The sequence below is a fragment of the Cydia fagiglandana genome, chromosome Z (genome assembly GCF_963556715.1).
Source record: "Cydia fagiglandana chromosome Z, ilCydFagi1.1, whole genome shotgun sequence".
Classification (NCBI taxonomy): domain Eukaryota; kingdom Metazoa; phylum Arthropoda; class Insecta; order Lepidoptera; family Tortricidae; genus Cydia; species Cydia fagiglandana.
This window is the reverse complement of record NC_085959.1, coordinates 35,939,302-35,955,226: the sequence shown is the minus strand read 5'-3', so window position 1 is coordinate 35,955,226 and position 15,925 is coordinate 35,939,302. Positions and strand designations below refer to the sequence as shown.

General features: G+C 39.3%; 1 protein-coding gene across 6 annotated transcripts in view; it reads right to left on the bottom strand.

Moving 5' to 3' along the window:
• Nucleotides 1-1,521: 1,521 nt before the first annotated feature.
• Nucleotides 1,522-15,925, bottom strand: part of LOC134678629 (hormone receptor 4) — a 163,314-nt gene continuing 148,910 nt past the window's right edge. For 4 of the 6 annotated variants that reach the window (XM_063537274.1, XM_063537270.1, XM_063537268.1 and 1 more), the window contains 6 exons: nucleotides 14,503-15,615; nucleotides 14,212-14,426; nucleotides 13,646-14,056; nucleotides 9,745-9,937; nucleotides 3,599-3,714; nucleotides 1,522-2,989 (listed from right to left, as the gene is read on the bottom strand). In XM_063537274.1, coding sequence (XP_063393344.1) covers nucleotides 2,909-2,989; nucleotides 3,599-3,714; nucleotides 9,745-9,937; nucleotides 13,646-14,056; nucleotides 14,212-14,426; nucleotides 14,503-15,615 — 2,129 coding nt within the window. In that variant the 3' untranslated portion in view covers nucleotides 1,522-2,908. The remainder of the gene's footprint in view (nucleotides 2,990-3,598; nucleotides 3,715-9,744; nucleotides 9,938-13,645; nucleotides 14,057-14,211; nucleotides 14,427-14,502; nucleotides 15,616-15,925) is intronic. The other 2 variants (XM_063537273.1, XM_063537269.1) reach the window with 1 other exon arrangement.

Here is a 15,925-nt window from a genome sequence, read left to right as displayed (position 1 = left end):
TAACAAAATAAGTGTCATATTATCTACATACACATAATCATTTACACGTTAGTAGAATGACGCACGATTCGTGATTAGTTTCTTTATGATTTCCTCGTAACATGTAATCTATAAAGGCATCTTTACCTCAGACTTTAGAGTTACACCGTCGTTAAGATGGTGTTTTATAAAACTAATTTACAATTAAGATAAATAAATATAGTTACCCAATTAAGGAGAATATTTGACATGAAGTACCTACAGGTGAGGATACGCCACGGCGGGACTGCGATGAGAGCCTCTAAAGCAAGCTACACAAGTGCGGGTATCAAGCTCCTTCTGACACAAGTGTGTCAACCCGGCTGCCGATACCCGCTCAGTCAGGCTATAAACGCGAACTTCCAAAAATCGAACAGGTACTCGCGTATTCTGTATTTTTGTCACATGTAAGAGCTTAACATTGATATTAGACTAATGTTTAATTACGGAGTTCGCATTAGACACTGGTGGTAAGTTGTTGCCTTAGCGTCCCCACGACTTGCCGCTCTAGCACGGGGCGCTCTTTACCCCGAATATTTACTCTATCACTGTTTAATTATCACATTTAACTTATAATTTCACGAACGCCGTTTTACTAAGTTAAATCATATACACATTAGTTACCTATAACAAAATTATTTTGAAACTAGGTAATTATATTTAGGCATTTAATGGCAGTATTGTAACTGGTTGTATTCACTAATTTTAAATTACACATATAAAACACGTTAATACCTAACACTTATCTAATGGTAACATGACGAGGAACGGTCGTGTGTCGCTCGATTTAGTCAACATGGCTGCGCTTCTAGTAACATGAATAGACTTCCACTTTTGCCAACTGAAGTCTAAGCCGAAACACACATTTCTGCTAAGCTGCCTCTATCAATCTGTCTTTCATCTTGAACATATGTAAAACGTTCGTCCAAAAATATTGACAGAATCGAATGCCATATGTTCAAGCTGAAGGTTGGAGTGCTAGAGATGGGATTACCCTTAAGCTAGGGCTCAAGAGTAGCCTAGAAGTAAATTATAATCCAAAATGTAAGTGTTCATTGGATATGAGTTAACGTCTTCATTACCGGGACGAGATCGTAAGCTACGTGGAAGAACGATGTCGTGGCTTATTAAATTAAGTATGTGTAGAACGGTACGAGATGCCTTTTCAAAAGCGGCGATATTTTGCCAAAAAATACGTTCTTGTATTAGGATTAAGGACGTTATAGAAAGTCGTTCTTATAACAGAGTTGCTACACGCTCGCCACGACATCGAAAAATGTGTGGTACAACGCTTAACCGTTTTAAACTAGAATCTATGTAAGTCCCTATAACGAACTTTTTGGTTGTAATTACTTAAGATACTCGGCGTACGTCGCCTTCCTAAAGCTATTGGTAACTGTTCACCGTTGCTGGAACGTCCATTACACTAAAACATTAACGAGAAATCTGAGACTTATGTATAGCAATAACGGCAAATAAGTTTTAAAAACGAAAGGCAGTGTTAAGGTGAGAAAGTCTCTTTGTTTCTATTTATTATAAAGTAGTATTATTAACGATATACAATTAAGTTTCATTTACCTATTTATTTTATACATAATGTATGAGTACGGGATAAATATGGAAGTTCTATGAGATAATGTTGTCGAAAGGAAGTTGAACGGAAGATGACGATGACGAGAAAGTTTTGCGGGGAATGAACCATTGCACTGTGGGTTCTATACGTTGCTAATAAATGACTATGAAGGAATGATTTTTTTCTAAATATATCCTGTTTTTTTTTTGGTTCAGTGACATAAAGAAACTATATCTACCAATTTAGTAGACCGATATTTACGTATAAGTGCATAGTAAATTCGAACGTAGGGTGGGATGGATGTCTCGAGTGAGATATGTGATGTATATTACCTACACACTTATTTATCGCAATTAGTGACTGAGGAATTGAGCTCGAATTTGTCTAACCGAAGTAATAAACGAAGGTGTATAGGTAAAGCACCTGTACAATAGGTACACGTGAAGTTAACTCCGTTTAGAGAAATGCAATAAGCAAGTACAATAAAACACTGTCTACAATGTACACCGGACACTTACATTAATTGGTTAAGTCGGAATAGGGACAAGAGAAAACATTAGATAAAATTATAATGCACGAAACGTGTCTATGCGAAATATTGGCAATAAAAATGCATAAGTTGTGACTATAGAACATTATGTTTGTTAGTGTATAAACAGTACAGTTGTATACAAGCAGTCTTGGTAAACACTGAGAGTACGTACTTACAGTCTACTTACATAACATTACTTACCAACAAGTCTTAGACAGGTAAAATTCTCATTATTACATTACACTGGTTAGGTACCCCTACACGATATAAAATGCAAACTAAAACAGCAATATTCCATGTACAAGAAACAAATCTATCTAAAACAACATCTTAACAATCTACCTATGCTATAAAGTACTCTATATTTACAGAAATAATATATTATGCGATCCGTCTGTCAGTTTTAAATATTAACTAACATTAAACTAATTTACACTAATTAGTATACACTACCACGTAGGTATAAAACACGCATTCGAGTCCCTGGCGCTTATCACATAAGAACTATTAATAAAAATCAGTCTGTCAATTGGGACGTTTTAATTCCTCTAAAATAAACATCGTTACACACATGGACTCGTGGGCGCGAGTATGTAATGTAGCCGTGCTCGTAGGGAGTTCACTATCGCGCCGTGAGGGCTGCCCGAGCGGGGGCTCGGCGGCGGCCCCGAGCCGCGCCGAGCGGCCGGGCCCCTTGGCGGGCGACTAGGAACATTTGTACGAGCTCTTGTGCCGGGGCAGTGAACACAGGTGGTGACATAAGACGCGCGGCGCGACTACACGTACTATCTGATCTCTGCCGAGTTTAACACAAACGGCACATAGAACATCTTGCTCTCGAGTAGGAGGTTCGCCGCTGCTTGGATCTGGGAACACGACAAAATAATACTTAATACATAACTTCGATAAATTCAGTTTCGAAAAAAAAAACAAATAAGTACTTAAGATAGAATAAATAGTATGAGAGAATTATTGGTAATCTTAGATCATTTTCCAAACAAACGTTATAGGCTTAAAATTTAAAAGATTTCGGAGTAGGTAATCAATGTACTTATTTCTTATTTTTTTTAGCAACTACTTATGTAACGTTGGTACTATGTACATATATAATACATGGACAAGTTAAGTGAATATAAATGGGTAAATAAATGTAGTAAGTAATAAAATAAAAAGGGACAGCAAGTAAAATTTGATAATGGTGGGACTCATGAGAGAGACAAATAGTGTTATTTAATGTGCTTTGAATGCAGTAAGAGATTTAGCACCCCTTAAGTTTATTATTTTATTTACGAGTGGAGTTTAAAATATCTAAATAACCTTAACATGAACTTTATACAAAATTTTGGATGCGCTCAAGTTTAAGCTGATCTAGCTTCTATGAGATTGAGGTGTAACATATTGATGTAGTCCAAGATAGGGAGGAGTAAGGTTTGAGTTAAAATAGTATCCAAGTACCTAAGAAAAAAATGCCTCACCTCAGGTATCCTGGCAAAAAGTTCCTGCAATCTGCCGGGATGGTGTGGAGCTGCGTGCTCCAGATAGCTGCGTAAAACCTGCACGTATCGCTCCTGAATGCCTTCCAGTTCCACTTCTAAGACAAAAGAAAACATGTGTAAAGCATACAAAGCCGAATTCTGAAACTAGACATTTTTTATTCCCCACAGCGACTTACACCATGATTGGAAAACTGATTAGTTCCGAAATATAACACAAGTAGCGCTAAAGTAAGAAATGCTTAGTTCGTCTACTCGCCCTTAGATGGCGGTGTGAGGCTACAGCGCTCCAATGCCATTTGTATCGAGCGAGCGCGCGGTGCGGCGGTGACGTCACGCGCTCAGTAGGTCACTCCGATAGCGGGGCAACGACCGCGGCTAGCCGTTGACCTCCGCTCAAGCGCGCTGCGTCCTCACTCTATAGCCATTTCGCTTGCACGCGAGCGCTTTTCCACGGGTAGGCCGCGCGGCTGTTTCATGTGCGCGTTTTACATTCAACCAAACCGATGTTTTGTGTTTAGAGAATGAGGAAGGAAAAATAGACGAGTGATCAATTTATTCACTGTTTACGTAAATGTTATTTTGTTCCATCATGTGTATCGGATTACTTACATGGTTTTGATTAAATCATATAAATTGTAATAAGTTTATTTATAAACTAACGACGACGGGGTTTCGGTGCGCTACCTAAATTTATCTGTCTGTGACCTTTAGCGCTGGTTGGCAGCACCGACTTTAACTAATGTTTTTACCTTTGTATTTTTATACTAAACTAAACTTATAATTACATGCTTAACGCCAATTATTATATTGTATTTTTGCATAACTCTTGGATATTTATTCAGGAGTCATTGCGAGTTTCTAGATCAAGCTTATACCTACAAATTAGACCGGTTTTATAAGTAGCGTAGGACGTTATTATGACTACTTGTGTTTTTGTTTTTTTGTAGTCTACAACCCTCTGCACCCAACCCACTACTACACTTAGGTATCACAAAGTTTTAGTAACGCATTTTTATCGATGATTACATCTTACGGCAATAAATTGTTACACAAATAAATTTTGCCTCCGCATTTAGCTATTCGTGAGTCTGATCTTCAATATTGGAACGCTAACAATTGGGTAACATAAATTTGTTCTCAAGTATATTATAAGTATGTAGAAAAGGGCGCAATAAGCAAGCGTACACGCTGTACGGCTAATCGGTGTTACGTAAAGTACCGCTGCATAGTGCGGGTATCTGCGGGGCGAAGAGAAAGTATCCTCAAGTCTCGCTTTCCGCTCAGAACTGTCCTACCTGACGTAACCATCGAGAGCACGAGCGACAACGGTGTAACTGGTAATAACATTTGAATTAGATACAACCTTGTTTACCCGAACGAAATGACCAGCGAAAGTTGTGTGGCGATTACTCAGTCTTAACTAATTATATCTAGAGGTATTGTCATACCCGAATGTAAAAAAATAAAGCTAGAGTTAGACCAAGAAAAATGTGCAGAGATTTTGATACCCCACGCAGTGCAAGAGGTATTATAAACTTCTATGAAATTATGGCGTATAAATAACACCTGCACTGCGTGTGCTGTCAAAATCGCTGCAGAATTTTTTTGGTTTAAGTCTAACATGATAGCCAGTTGGTAAATATAAGCCGCAAAACCACAACCAAGGTAGGTAAATATTTAAACTTTTATCATTTATTAATTTCCTCAAGAATCGCTTTATAGATAGGTGAAAACCGCATGAAAAGTTCAGTAGTTTTTGAGTTTATCGCGATCATACAAAAAAAAATACAAACAGGGGACTTTGTTTTATAAGGCGTAGTGATGAATTTTCTTTGTACCGTCGTCGTCTAAATGAAAGTAAAAGTGAGGGTTTCAGGTTAGTTACGTCGAAACTCTTGAAGTTTTACAAATAAATATGTTTTTATTGCAAAGTTGTACGACGACATGAATGCTAAAAGCATACTCAATATTTATTCTAGATAATGTAAGCAAAACAACCTATTGTCAAGGAGGTTTCGTTACAGGTAAATTTTCCATGGAATGCTATAGACGCTGCGATCATATATAACTAAGGATACCGCCTTTAGGAACATTACCGTTCAAATTCTCGGGCCAAATTAGCACACACACACAATTACGCCTACAGTCAAATAAGACGACGCGTTTACAGAGCCTGTAATCAAAGCTGGTAAACGAAATAATAGTCATCTTTATTACACTAATGGTACATAGCTAAGTGTAGATGAAATGCATATAATGTCAATAACTACCAATCAGCGACATTAATCCGCTAATAACCTTCTTGCTGTACGTACTGGCCGCTGAGAGTTCGCGGTTCATATTTGATTAGAATATGACTTGGACAGGGATAGGTTTATGCCATACAGTTAAGAACCAGTCAAATAATTCACGTATAATAATTTAATGCAGATTAAAAGATAACTAGTTAAAATGTTGTTATGACATGACATACTAACTCGACATAAGTAAATATATCATTGTTGTATAAATGTATTCCGCTATAATAAGTATTTTGTATTTTTTATTATCAATCTGCATGGCAGTGCGAAGTCACGTTCAGGTATAGCCTGTCCGTTTTTCTAAGATCAAGTACGCCATAGTAAATGTATGGCGAACTTGATCTTAGAAATCGGACTGGCTATACAGTCTGCAAAATTTACATGGGTACACGAATCGGGTCAAAAATATTTGAACAGGCGGAGTCACAATAAATCCCCACTTTCAGTTGAGAATATTTTATATGTATATAGCCGGTCAAGCAAGTTTGTCAGTAAAAAAAGGTGCAAAATTAAAATTTTGTATAGGACCACAGCCGTTCGCGCGCTTACATTTTCTAAATTTGCCGCTCTTATAATATTTTAAACTTTCGCGTTTTGAACACATATTAACTCACATTATACGAAACGAAACTGATTTACGTCGGTAAATCAAGGTAATTGAATATAATTCGCGTTAGACCGATCTATAATGTGAGTTAATATGTTTGCCGCTCTTTTCTACTGACGGAAATGGCTTGAGAGAGAACCTACATATATGTGACAGTAGAGGGTGGATTCAAATGATCAACATTTTCAGATAATGTGTGTATTTGTTAAATTAATTCAGTGAAAGCATGATAGGAAAAATTTATCTACATATAGGAGACCGGGTATGATTATCTCACGGGTTATATCTCATGAATAGAACATATTCTAGATATCTTGCCAGGCATCCACTCAATTTCATGTGTCTCTAATTGGACAGCTTTTTTCCATAGTTCTCTGCGAATAGCATCTTGTGGGAATCTGAATGGAAAGTAATGTAAAATGACAATACCAAATTTGATTATTAATTTCAAATAACTAGGTAGTTTTTTTATAGCTCGATTTCATGAAATAAAAAAGGAAAATACAAATCTGTAAGAAGGAATTTATTACTACATTTATAATTATATAGAAAATACCTAAACCAAACACAAGTTAATAAAATAGTCTACTTCATTTAGCATAATACCATCCCTATTATCCTCGCAATTTAAAAAGTCGTATGATGTTATGAAAGTCGTATGCAGTTGTTACGTTTTAGCTTAGCACGGTAGTATTGAAAACAAATCGTCATGTTTTTTCCAAATTCTACTGAAGTTATCTGTTTACTACAAGTGAAAAGTGATTCCACTGTCCTTGGTATGAACTAAAATAACTTCTGCACCACTTCGCGACACATGAATATATTTTTAATTACAAAAAAACGTTGTTTTTATAAATCAATTTAGCCATTTGTCACTGACTGTCATCTCGGTCGTACTGAGATTGCCAATCGAGCAGTTTGTAAGTACCGCCTATCGCGGGGTAGTTTGCGTTGGGTCATAATTGAGCGGACAGAATACTTCCATGTATAGCATTTCGCTGTATAGACGATTATTTTGTAAACGATAAACTTTGCTTCCCGTCGTGCTAACTAAAAGTCTAAAGTGCATTTAGTTAAAACGGATATTATACATCTTTTAGAACACGACCTTACGGTGTTGTTCACAGGATTTCCGCAGTGGGCTGCGATTGTAAACATTTCGTATTCATTGGAATATTGCGAATATTAATTAGGATAACGAATAATTTTAAATTAATGCCCTTACTTATCATAACGTCGGAACAATACTGAGTTATAGCGACATAGATGGCGGTAGAACTATGTTGAACTTAAAATGCTGCGGCAATTGTTCAGTCTCAAATCGTAAAGAGTGGGCTATATGTGTCAATTTAGCGTAGCAGAACCCTAGTTTCATGTTCAATAGCATACTAAGAGCTCAACGCGCACACATGCGCGCACTGTGCAGACGCACATAGACGCGGAACTGTTGTGCAAGCACTTTCCATTTCACTATAGCCACAACGAGTACGTACCGTAGCTATAAAATGCTTTATGTGTTTTATATGGAAGCGCAGATACTTCCTTTTAATAAACATGGTATTGCTACGGTATTAACACCCTAATGTTCTTCGTATTTTGTTGTATAATGTTACTAATGCCATTTTGTGCTTCGGTTTCTCAGTCACGGCTTATGACTAATCAATTCCAGTAATCTCAGTTAAGTCTTGTACTCAGGCAAGGTAGGCAGGGAGCATACTAATATGTAGGTATGCCAACTTTTGCTAAATGCTTATTGAAATCGGTAATAGGTAAAATTTATATATAATTATTTAACTACATATATCAACCACTACTACTTGTTGTTTAGGTGCTGATGCCATTAGCTGATACGCGACGCCATTTCTAATCGCTAGTAGGTAGTTTGATAAGTGCGTACGTCGGTGCGGTGAAAATTATTTTCAAACATGGCATGTGAGGGCCGACCTAGTTGCACTGCGATAACGCAGGATGTCATGCCTAGTTTCCCTATTCTAGCTCATTTGTGCAAACATATGCTTTAGCTCAACGCTTTAGAGGCTATAATAGCAGGAAGGTAACTAAAGCTGCAACCGCTGTCAAGTGTATAAACTATACCTACTTAGCGATAGCGAGTTTGCGTGGAGATGTTTTGTAAGGTCTATTTTAGGTGGGTAAAGGAGTTGCGACACTAAAGTATCTAGACTCGTGAGGTGGTTCTATGTTAGAAGGGTTAACGTACGCTTTAAAGTGTTATTGGTGACAGTAAATAAGTCTTCCTAAAGTTCCTAATCAATTTCACAAGCGACAACTCTCGCATGTAGGTTACATGGACTATAAATCATAATAACTGACGACTGACCGTGTTGCAATATTTACAGCGTCTCGTTGTAACTTTTTTGTGTTTTCTGTAGATAGTAGATATACTTTTCTTTTTTTTCTAGTTCTTAAAACGGCCACAAAATTGGACTTGAACAAAAATGTCCGCGTACGGTCGGTGCCCCAACTTAAGTACCCAAGTTGCCATACTAATTGTATTGAAAAGTGGATACTTATGTTAAGGAACATAAGTATCCACTTTTCTAAGGATTCAGAATTTAAATTCAAATAATCCTTACTGTGGCAACAATTATGTAAATCTGACTTTTTCATTCCATTTCCGTTTGTTAGTCCCTGTGCAAAACGAAATGGCTGTAGAAGACATCATATAGGTACGTAGTCGAAATCCGGGTAGTTAATTTCTTTTATGCGCTGAAATAACGGTATTAACAACCAATTTTATAACAGTGTAAGTATTAATATACACACAGACAAGTATATAGATTACGGAAATGTTTCGCTTGGCAGCAGATTACTTAATAGTAAACAACACACATAAATAAATAAAAAGTCACACGTGTAATTTATACGTACGTACTCTACTTATGCCCGAATTGATTCTTAATCAGCGATTGACGGAGTATTTTTGAAAAGGCCAATATTTATTTAACCCAAATAACGAGCATCAGCCCGCGGGCCGGCGAAAGGTTATCCGTTAACAATTAACACAATTCCAAATCAGAGAGATGATTTTAACGTCACTATCGTTCGAAATGAACTACTTCCGTCACTGATATTGAAACAATTCGGGTACCATGTACACAAAAGATTCGCTGCGCATAATATACAAAAACGATCTTCATATATGTTTTAGACTTAATAGCTGCTTAAAATCGAATGCATGCCTTTAATGGTGTACTTACCTTGGTTCAACAATATGTAGACTTTGAGGCAGACGTATTCCTCCATCCGGAGCTGGATGCGGCGGAAGACGCAGGTGATCTGCGTCATCTTCTCCACCACCAGCCCCACGTCCAGTCGCAGCTGCTCCAGGGTGATGGGGCGCCCCATCAGCGAGGTGAGGCAGTTCTGTAGCGTCCGCAGGTTTGCGTTCACCTGAGTCAACACTCAATTGTTAATAACTTTTCGTAACAATAGTATTAAGTACTTCAATTAGTTTTTACTAGTATTCGATTTAGGTACCTATTGCTTTATTATTTGATAACTACTAAGCACTCAAGATATCTAATAATTCATAATATATCAGTATAATCTAAATACTGTTTAAAGGGAAGGGGCACTGTTTATCCTAAAATACAGGGTAACCTACTTAGGAAACAGCGCTTCTGATTTATTTTTAAGAATGCAATTTGTATAAGTTTCCCAACTAGCAAAATAGTCGTATAAGAATTGATTTACTCAGCCTGTAATCGTATAACAGCCGAGTTACGGTTGTTGAAGCACCAATATATCGTATAATAGCGGTTAACTCGACTATTTAGCAATTTTCGCTAATTAGTGCTATAATCATGTCGTATAAACGTTTATAGCACTATCTTTTAGCACTTTTATTCCACCTTTTAATAAATGCTGAGTTAGCGCTACTTAATCACTTTTATTCCACATAATTGTTCTATTAAAATCATATAACAGCTATCGATTAGCTAATTGTCTGAATAAGGCGCTTTAATACAACTGTTACTTAACTCTCTTCTCTGTTGCTATAAAAGCCTATTAAAAGCAATCAAATAACCATTTGGCAACAATGCTGCTGTAACAGCGCGCTTATATCATAATTCGGGTAATGGGGTTCAAACCGCTGTTATAGGAGCTGAAGTGTATTTACAGGTTTTATTCAAAATGTATTCAGCTTAGAGTACTTTTAAAGAGTTTTGAACTACATTAACAGCACACGTCAGCCATGTTGACGTTTCAATATAGTCCGGTGGCCAACTGCATGAAACCCTACCTGACAAAAAAAATAGAATAATCCTACTCTGTAGGGGTAGCTGACTTTTAGTAGCATCAACTTTTCTTGGTCGGCCGCGGCTTAATTTGGAAAATTTTGCGCTAATGGCAAAATAGTGGCACAAAAATTCATAAAAAAAAACCCTATCGTATAATAGAATGAAACTTGCATGGTAGGATAGCTGCCTTTGAGGACAGCAAAACAAAACTGGTCAACTACATCCTGTGTTGGCAGGTTCTTGTGTCCGACCGAATTTGTGGTACCACGTGACAGCTACAATTTACCTCATCGAAAAATAGAATCAAAACAACTGATTGTAATACCTACATTAAATTTGTTGACATATGTCTTGGTCGGCCTCACCTTAGCCTGACAGCGTTTTCAATCCGTCCGCATTAAAAAAAAAGTCAATGGCAGCTATCCTACCATACAAGTGACATTCTATTTTTCGATGAGGTAAATTGTAGCTCACTTGGTACCACAAATTCGGTCGGACACAGGAACCTGCCAACACAGGATGTAGCTGACCACTTTTGTTTTTTTGATGAATATTTGTACCACTTTTTTGCCATTTGCGCAAAATTTGCCAAGTTAAGCCACGGCCGACCAAGAGCAGTTGAAGCTGCTAAAAGTACCCCTACCTACCCCTACAGAGTAGGATTTTTAAATTTTTTTATCAGGTAGGGTTTCATGCAGTCGGCCATCGGACTATAAATCCATAAACATGGCGACATCATGTGCTATAAGTGTAGCAGTAAACGCAGTTACTCGACTTATAGTCGAATTAATGAGATATAACAGACACTAGATCGTGTAAGCAAATTTTTACTTATTTTTATTAATATTTTTTTATTGAAATTTAAGAAAATAGGCGGCCCATGAATATATATGAACCAGTGCCTTTGGTTTTATCAATAAAGTATTTTTCGCGCTGGGTTTTACTGTATTACGTGTACTTACAGACAGTAAAAACTTATGTACACAATCACGGTAAAAATAAATGTCATGGATGACAGCAGTAAAAAATACTTAAGTACCTTTTTGTTTTATTAGACACGTGAAGACGATTAGGCCTCAAACTTAATCAAATAATTGAAATATAATCGCTTACCTGAGATCGTTTTTAGCACATATTAGTTGAATAAAAGCATTTACTACACTCTTACACATTTAAAATGCCGAGTAAAAGCAATCCGGCTACCTTTACGAAACATTTTTGCTGAGAAAAAGCAGTGCGGCTGCTTTTATAGAACACTTTTACTGAGTAATAGTAAATTGCTAATGTTTATAGAACAAATAGTCGAGTAAAAGCACTATCGTTACTATTAAAACACTAGAAGTGCTTTTATCCACTTTTACTCAACTCTTACAGCATCGATTTGCTTCTTATACAGCGCTTACTCGATTTTTATAACACTTTTAATCTGTATAAGTGCGCCTTTTCGCGTTGAGTAAACGCTTACAGGACTTTTACTCGACTGTTTTTACACCGTTTATAGCACCAAAAAGCGAAAATAAAAACGTGCTCTCAACTTTTATAGCACATAGATTTGCTAGTTGGGTTGTTCATGATATAAATAAATTATTATATATTATTATATTACAATGTTTAAAAGGGTGTTTTTTATGCTTGTTTTAAATCAGTAGAATACTAATGTAAGTAATGTATGTATTTGATTTGAGTATATTCATAGAAACGAATCCAATTAACTATGGAGCTGGGTATGAAGTAAGCGATACCATAATTTTTATGTAATTTGCCTGTCGTCTAAAAATATATTTATACGAAGGAATAGGTACATTTAGACTGATCGCGTTCTATTATTAATATCTTCTATTATTAATATCTTATTGGTTTATACTCTGTAAATAACAGCTTCTAACTTCTTTTTAATTAATAGTCCCCTATGTAATGTAACTAAGGAAAATGCTCTAGACAATGAAAATATACAGACGTTAGTAACTTTAATGCTTTTACGTAACGCACGCAATCTCTTGCCTTCTTTGATAAGTCAACTTAGATCACGCTACTTTTATATCCGTTTAAGTATTTCTATTTAAAAAAATGTAATATTTATTTATTTAACATTATTGCACAAAATAAAACCATACACGAATGGAAAAAATAATGCCAAATTAAGTCAATGTTTATTATTTATTAACAAAATGGAATTGCTCCTACCTTAGCATTCTTTAGATGTTTATCGTAACGAACGTCTTGTGGGACCAATGTATTGATAAGGATCTGCTAATTTATTATAATCGGATCGGTTAAAAGTAATGGCGTAATTGAATAATTTCCTAGTATATTGTTCTTGAGGTCATTTAATATGTAAGTAATGTCGCACGGCACGAAACGTACTTCATATCTACCTAACGTTTCATAACTACATATGCATAAATTTTAATTTCCATCGACATATTTACTTTACTTATAAATGCAGGTGCATAAAAATGCAATATTTTATGTAACATGAATAGTGAAGTATTTATACAAAATAGTTATTTATCTAACAGTAATGTTATTCACCTTTCGAAGCAAATAATTGCATACAATTCCTATGCGTTCGATCGAGCCGAAGGCTATTGAAACGTCCGACGTGTTGCATTAGTTTACGGGTGTAATAGAGCGCACTATGCACCGAGCTCGGTCGAGTGCAGCTAGTTCTCTGCCAAAGGCAGCGACTTTCTATCGCGGTTGCGTAAGCGCCGATGCAGATCACGTAACTGCACTCCAAGCAAACGGCGGAAGTCTCTGGAGCGAAAGTGACCCGGTGCCTGGTCCGACTGAACCCGACTCAAATGCATAAACGAGATACTCTCGGTCCCTATCGTACTGTAAATGTAACACTCACCTCTTGTATGAAGTCGTGCTCGTGGTCCGAGGAGGGCGGCGCGTGCGCGTGTTTCCCGTGCATCGCCTGGAACGCCGCCGTCGTCAGCACAGAGATCTCGTGCCACTTTTCCATCAGCAGCTTGGAGTGTATTTCCATCGGAATCTCCATTATAAAGGGGAGTTTCTTCGTCCACGCGACCATCTTGTGTACGATGGAGTCCCCAATTTTGCAGAGCTTGTCGCCTATTTCTGAGGTGTCGTGTAGGAGATCGGGCAGGTGGCGCACGGTGGCGATGTCCTCCATGGCGTCGCAGTCGATGAGGGCGCGGATCATGTGCAGCGCCCGCTCCAGAGGCACCGCGCGGTCCCGCGAGGATGATACCGCGCTCTCTAATCGAGCCCTTAGGTGGACAACCTGAACGCAACACATCTATATAATATATAAAAGGAAGTATTCTCATCTAATTTAAGAGTCGCCAAGTGGTGAATGTGGTATACAAATAAATCTAAGAACATTAATTTGCCTGTCTGGAAGTATGTGACAGGCAAAGGACAGTTTTGATACTATTAGGTACTTAAAGTTACCTCGCTAGGATTGGTGAGAGCAGTCTTTAGAATAGTGCCGTTGACCAGATGTGGCGGGAGAGGTGGCATTGGCTCTTTAGGCTTTTCTGGTGGCGACGCCCGGCTTGTTGTTGTCGCTGCTTTATTTGCCTTTTTGTGCTTCTTATATTTTACTTTGTACAAATTGTACACTGCGCCGCTATTTCGTCCTCCCGGCATGCGGTCTTCTCTCACAGCTGAAAAATAAGTTTAATTAGTTTTGTCGGTACGTTGATAATCTCTAGAATACAATTTAAAAATATTTGATGTTACCTTGTAAAACCATGCCTTGTTCGATACATTTCTTGAAGCGACAGTATTGACATCGATTTCGTTGCGCTTTTGTGATTTCACAGCCTCCATCAGCGACACATGTGTACACGCGTCTATTCTGTACGGTTCTCTTGAAGAAGCCTTTGCATCCCTCACAGGTGATAATTCCGTAATGTAAACCTGTTGCTTTGTCTTCGCATATCATGCAGATCATGGGCTGTTCATCTTCTTCGCGTTCAGCTTCAGGCGCGTAGGCGCGTAGTTCTGGACGAGGCATAGAGTGTGGGCTTGGGGCCGGCGCGCCTGAGGCTCCGGCCGTGTTGCCAGCCGCCGCACTCAGGTTCAGAGCATGTAGCTGTTGGTGAGCTGGCAGCTGTGATACATCTCCTGCCCATAACAGTTCCATGTTTAATGGCGGGCCGCGCTGTCGCCTTAACTCACCACCAAGGTTCAAAAGCAGCCTAGCCGCAGATTCCTCACTGCATGTAGAGGGGTCGGGAGCGGGCGGTGTTGGCGTGTGCGACCCGCTCGGTGTCGCAGATGCCTCACCCCCGGGAGTGGGCGCCGGTAGCGTCCAGAACATTGTGCGTACGCCCCCGGATTCACCCATGATAACGGCGGGCGCCCCTCTCCATTGTGCAGGCCCTCGCGCACCAGTCTTGGGCTCCTGCGGCTGTGGCGGGAAGTGTCCGCCAATAAGTTCGGGCTTGACGCCATTGATGCAGGCGGCCGGCGGCCAGGGCCCCGGCGCGAGAGGAGAGTGCACGCCGGGCGGCGGCGGCGCGGGCGCTCGCGGCCTGTACGGGAGCGGCGGCTCCGGCGGCGGGCCCTCCAGCTTCACGGAGGAGTGTTGCGTGGGCGACGTGACCACGTGTTTAATGGCATGCGAATTGTCAGACTTGATGGAGCTGGCGGCTCCTTCAAACTTGATGACGGAGTATGGCGGCGCCGAGCGAATGACGGTGGGGTGGCAGGCCGGGGTGGGCGTGGGTGAGCTGCCGTCGTCGAACATGGGCGGCGGGTGCGGCGGCGTGCTGCAGCCGGCGTCGGCCATGCGCGGCGAGGGCGGGCCCGGGTCCGGCGATGACGTGCTGGTGTCGGCAGCCGACTCGCCTGCGGGAACGCCACACGGTCAACGTTAGCGACAAACTTCTCGTCTATGCGCGGGAAGGAAGAGAGCACCGCGGACTTTTAGACGCAAGAATAGAAACTGGGTGAAATGTCAACGACCGCGCGGAGTGGCCGCGAGGCGCGGGGCGGGGACGCGACACTGCACTTCCCGACGCCGACTAGATTAGCCGGTTGCGTCACGACAACGTGAGCGTCACCGTGGCACATATATCTAGCCGTATAGAAAACTAATTTGTAATAATTATGTATAACATATACATACATGCAACGACGATAAAAAGTGGTGATAATT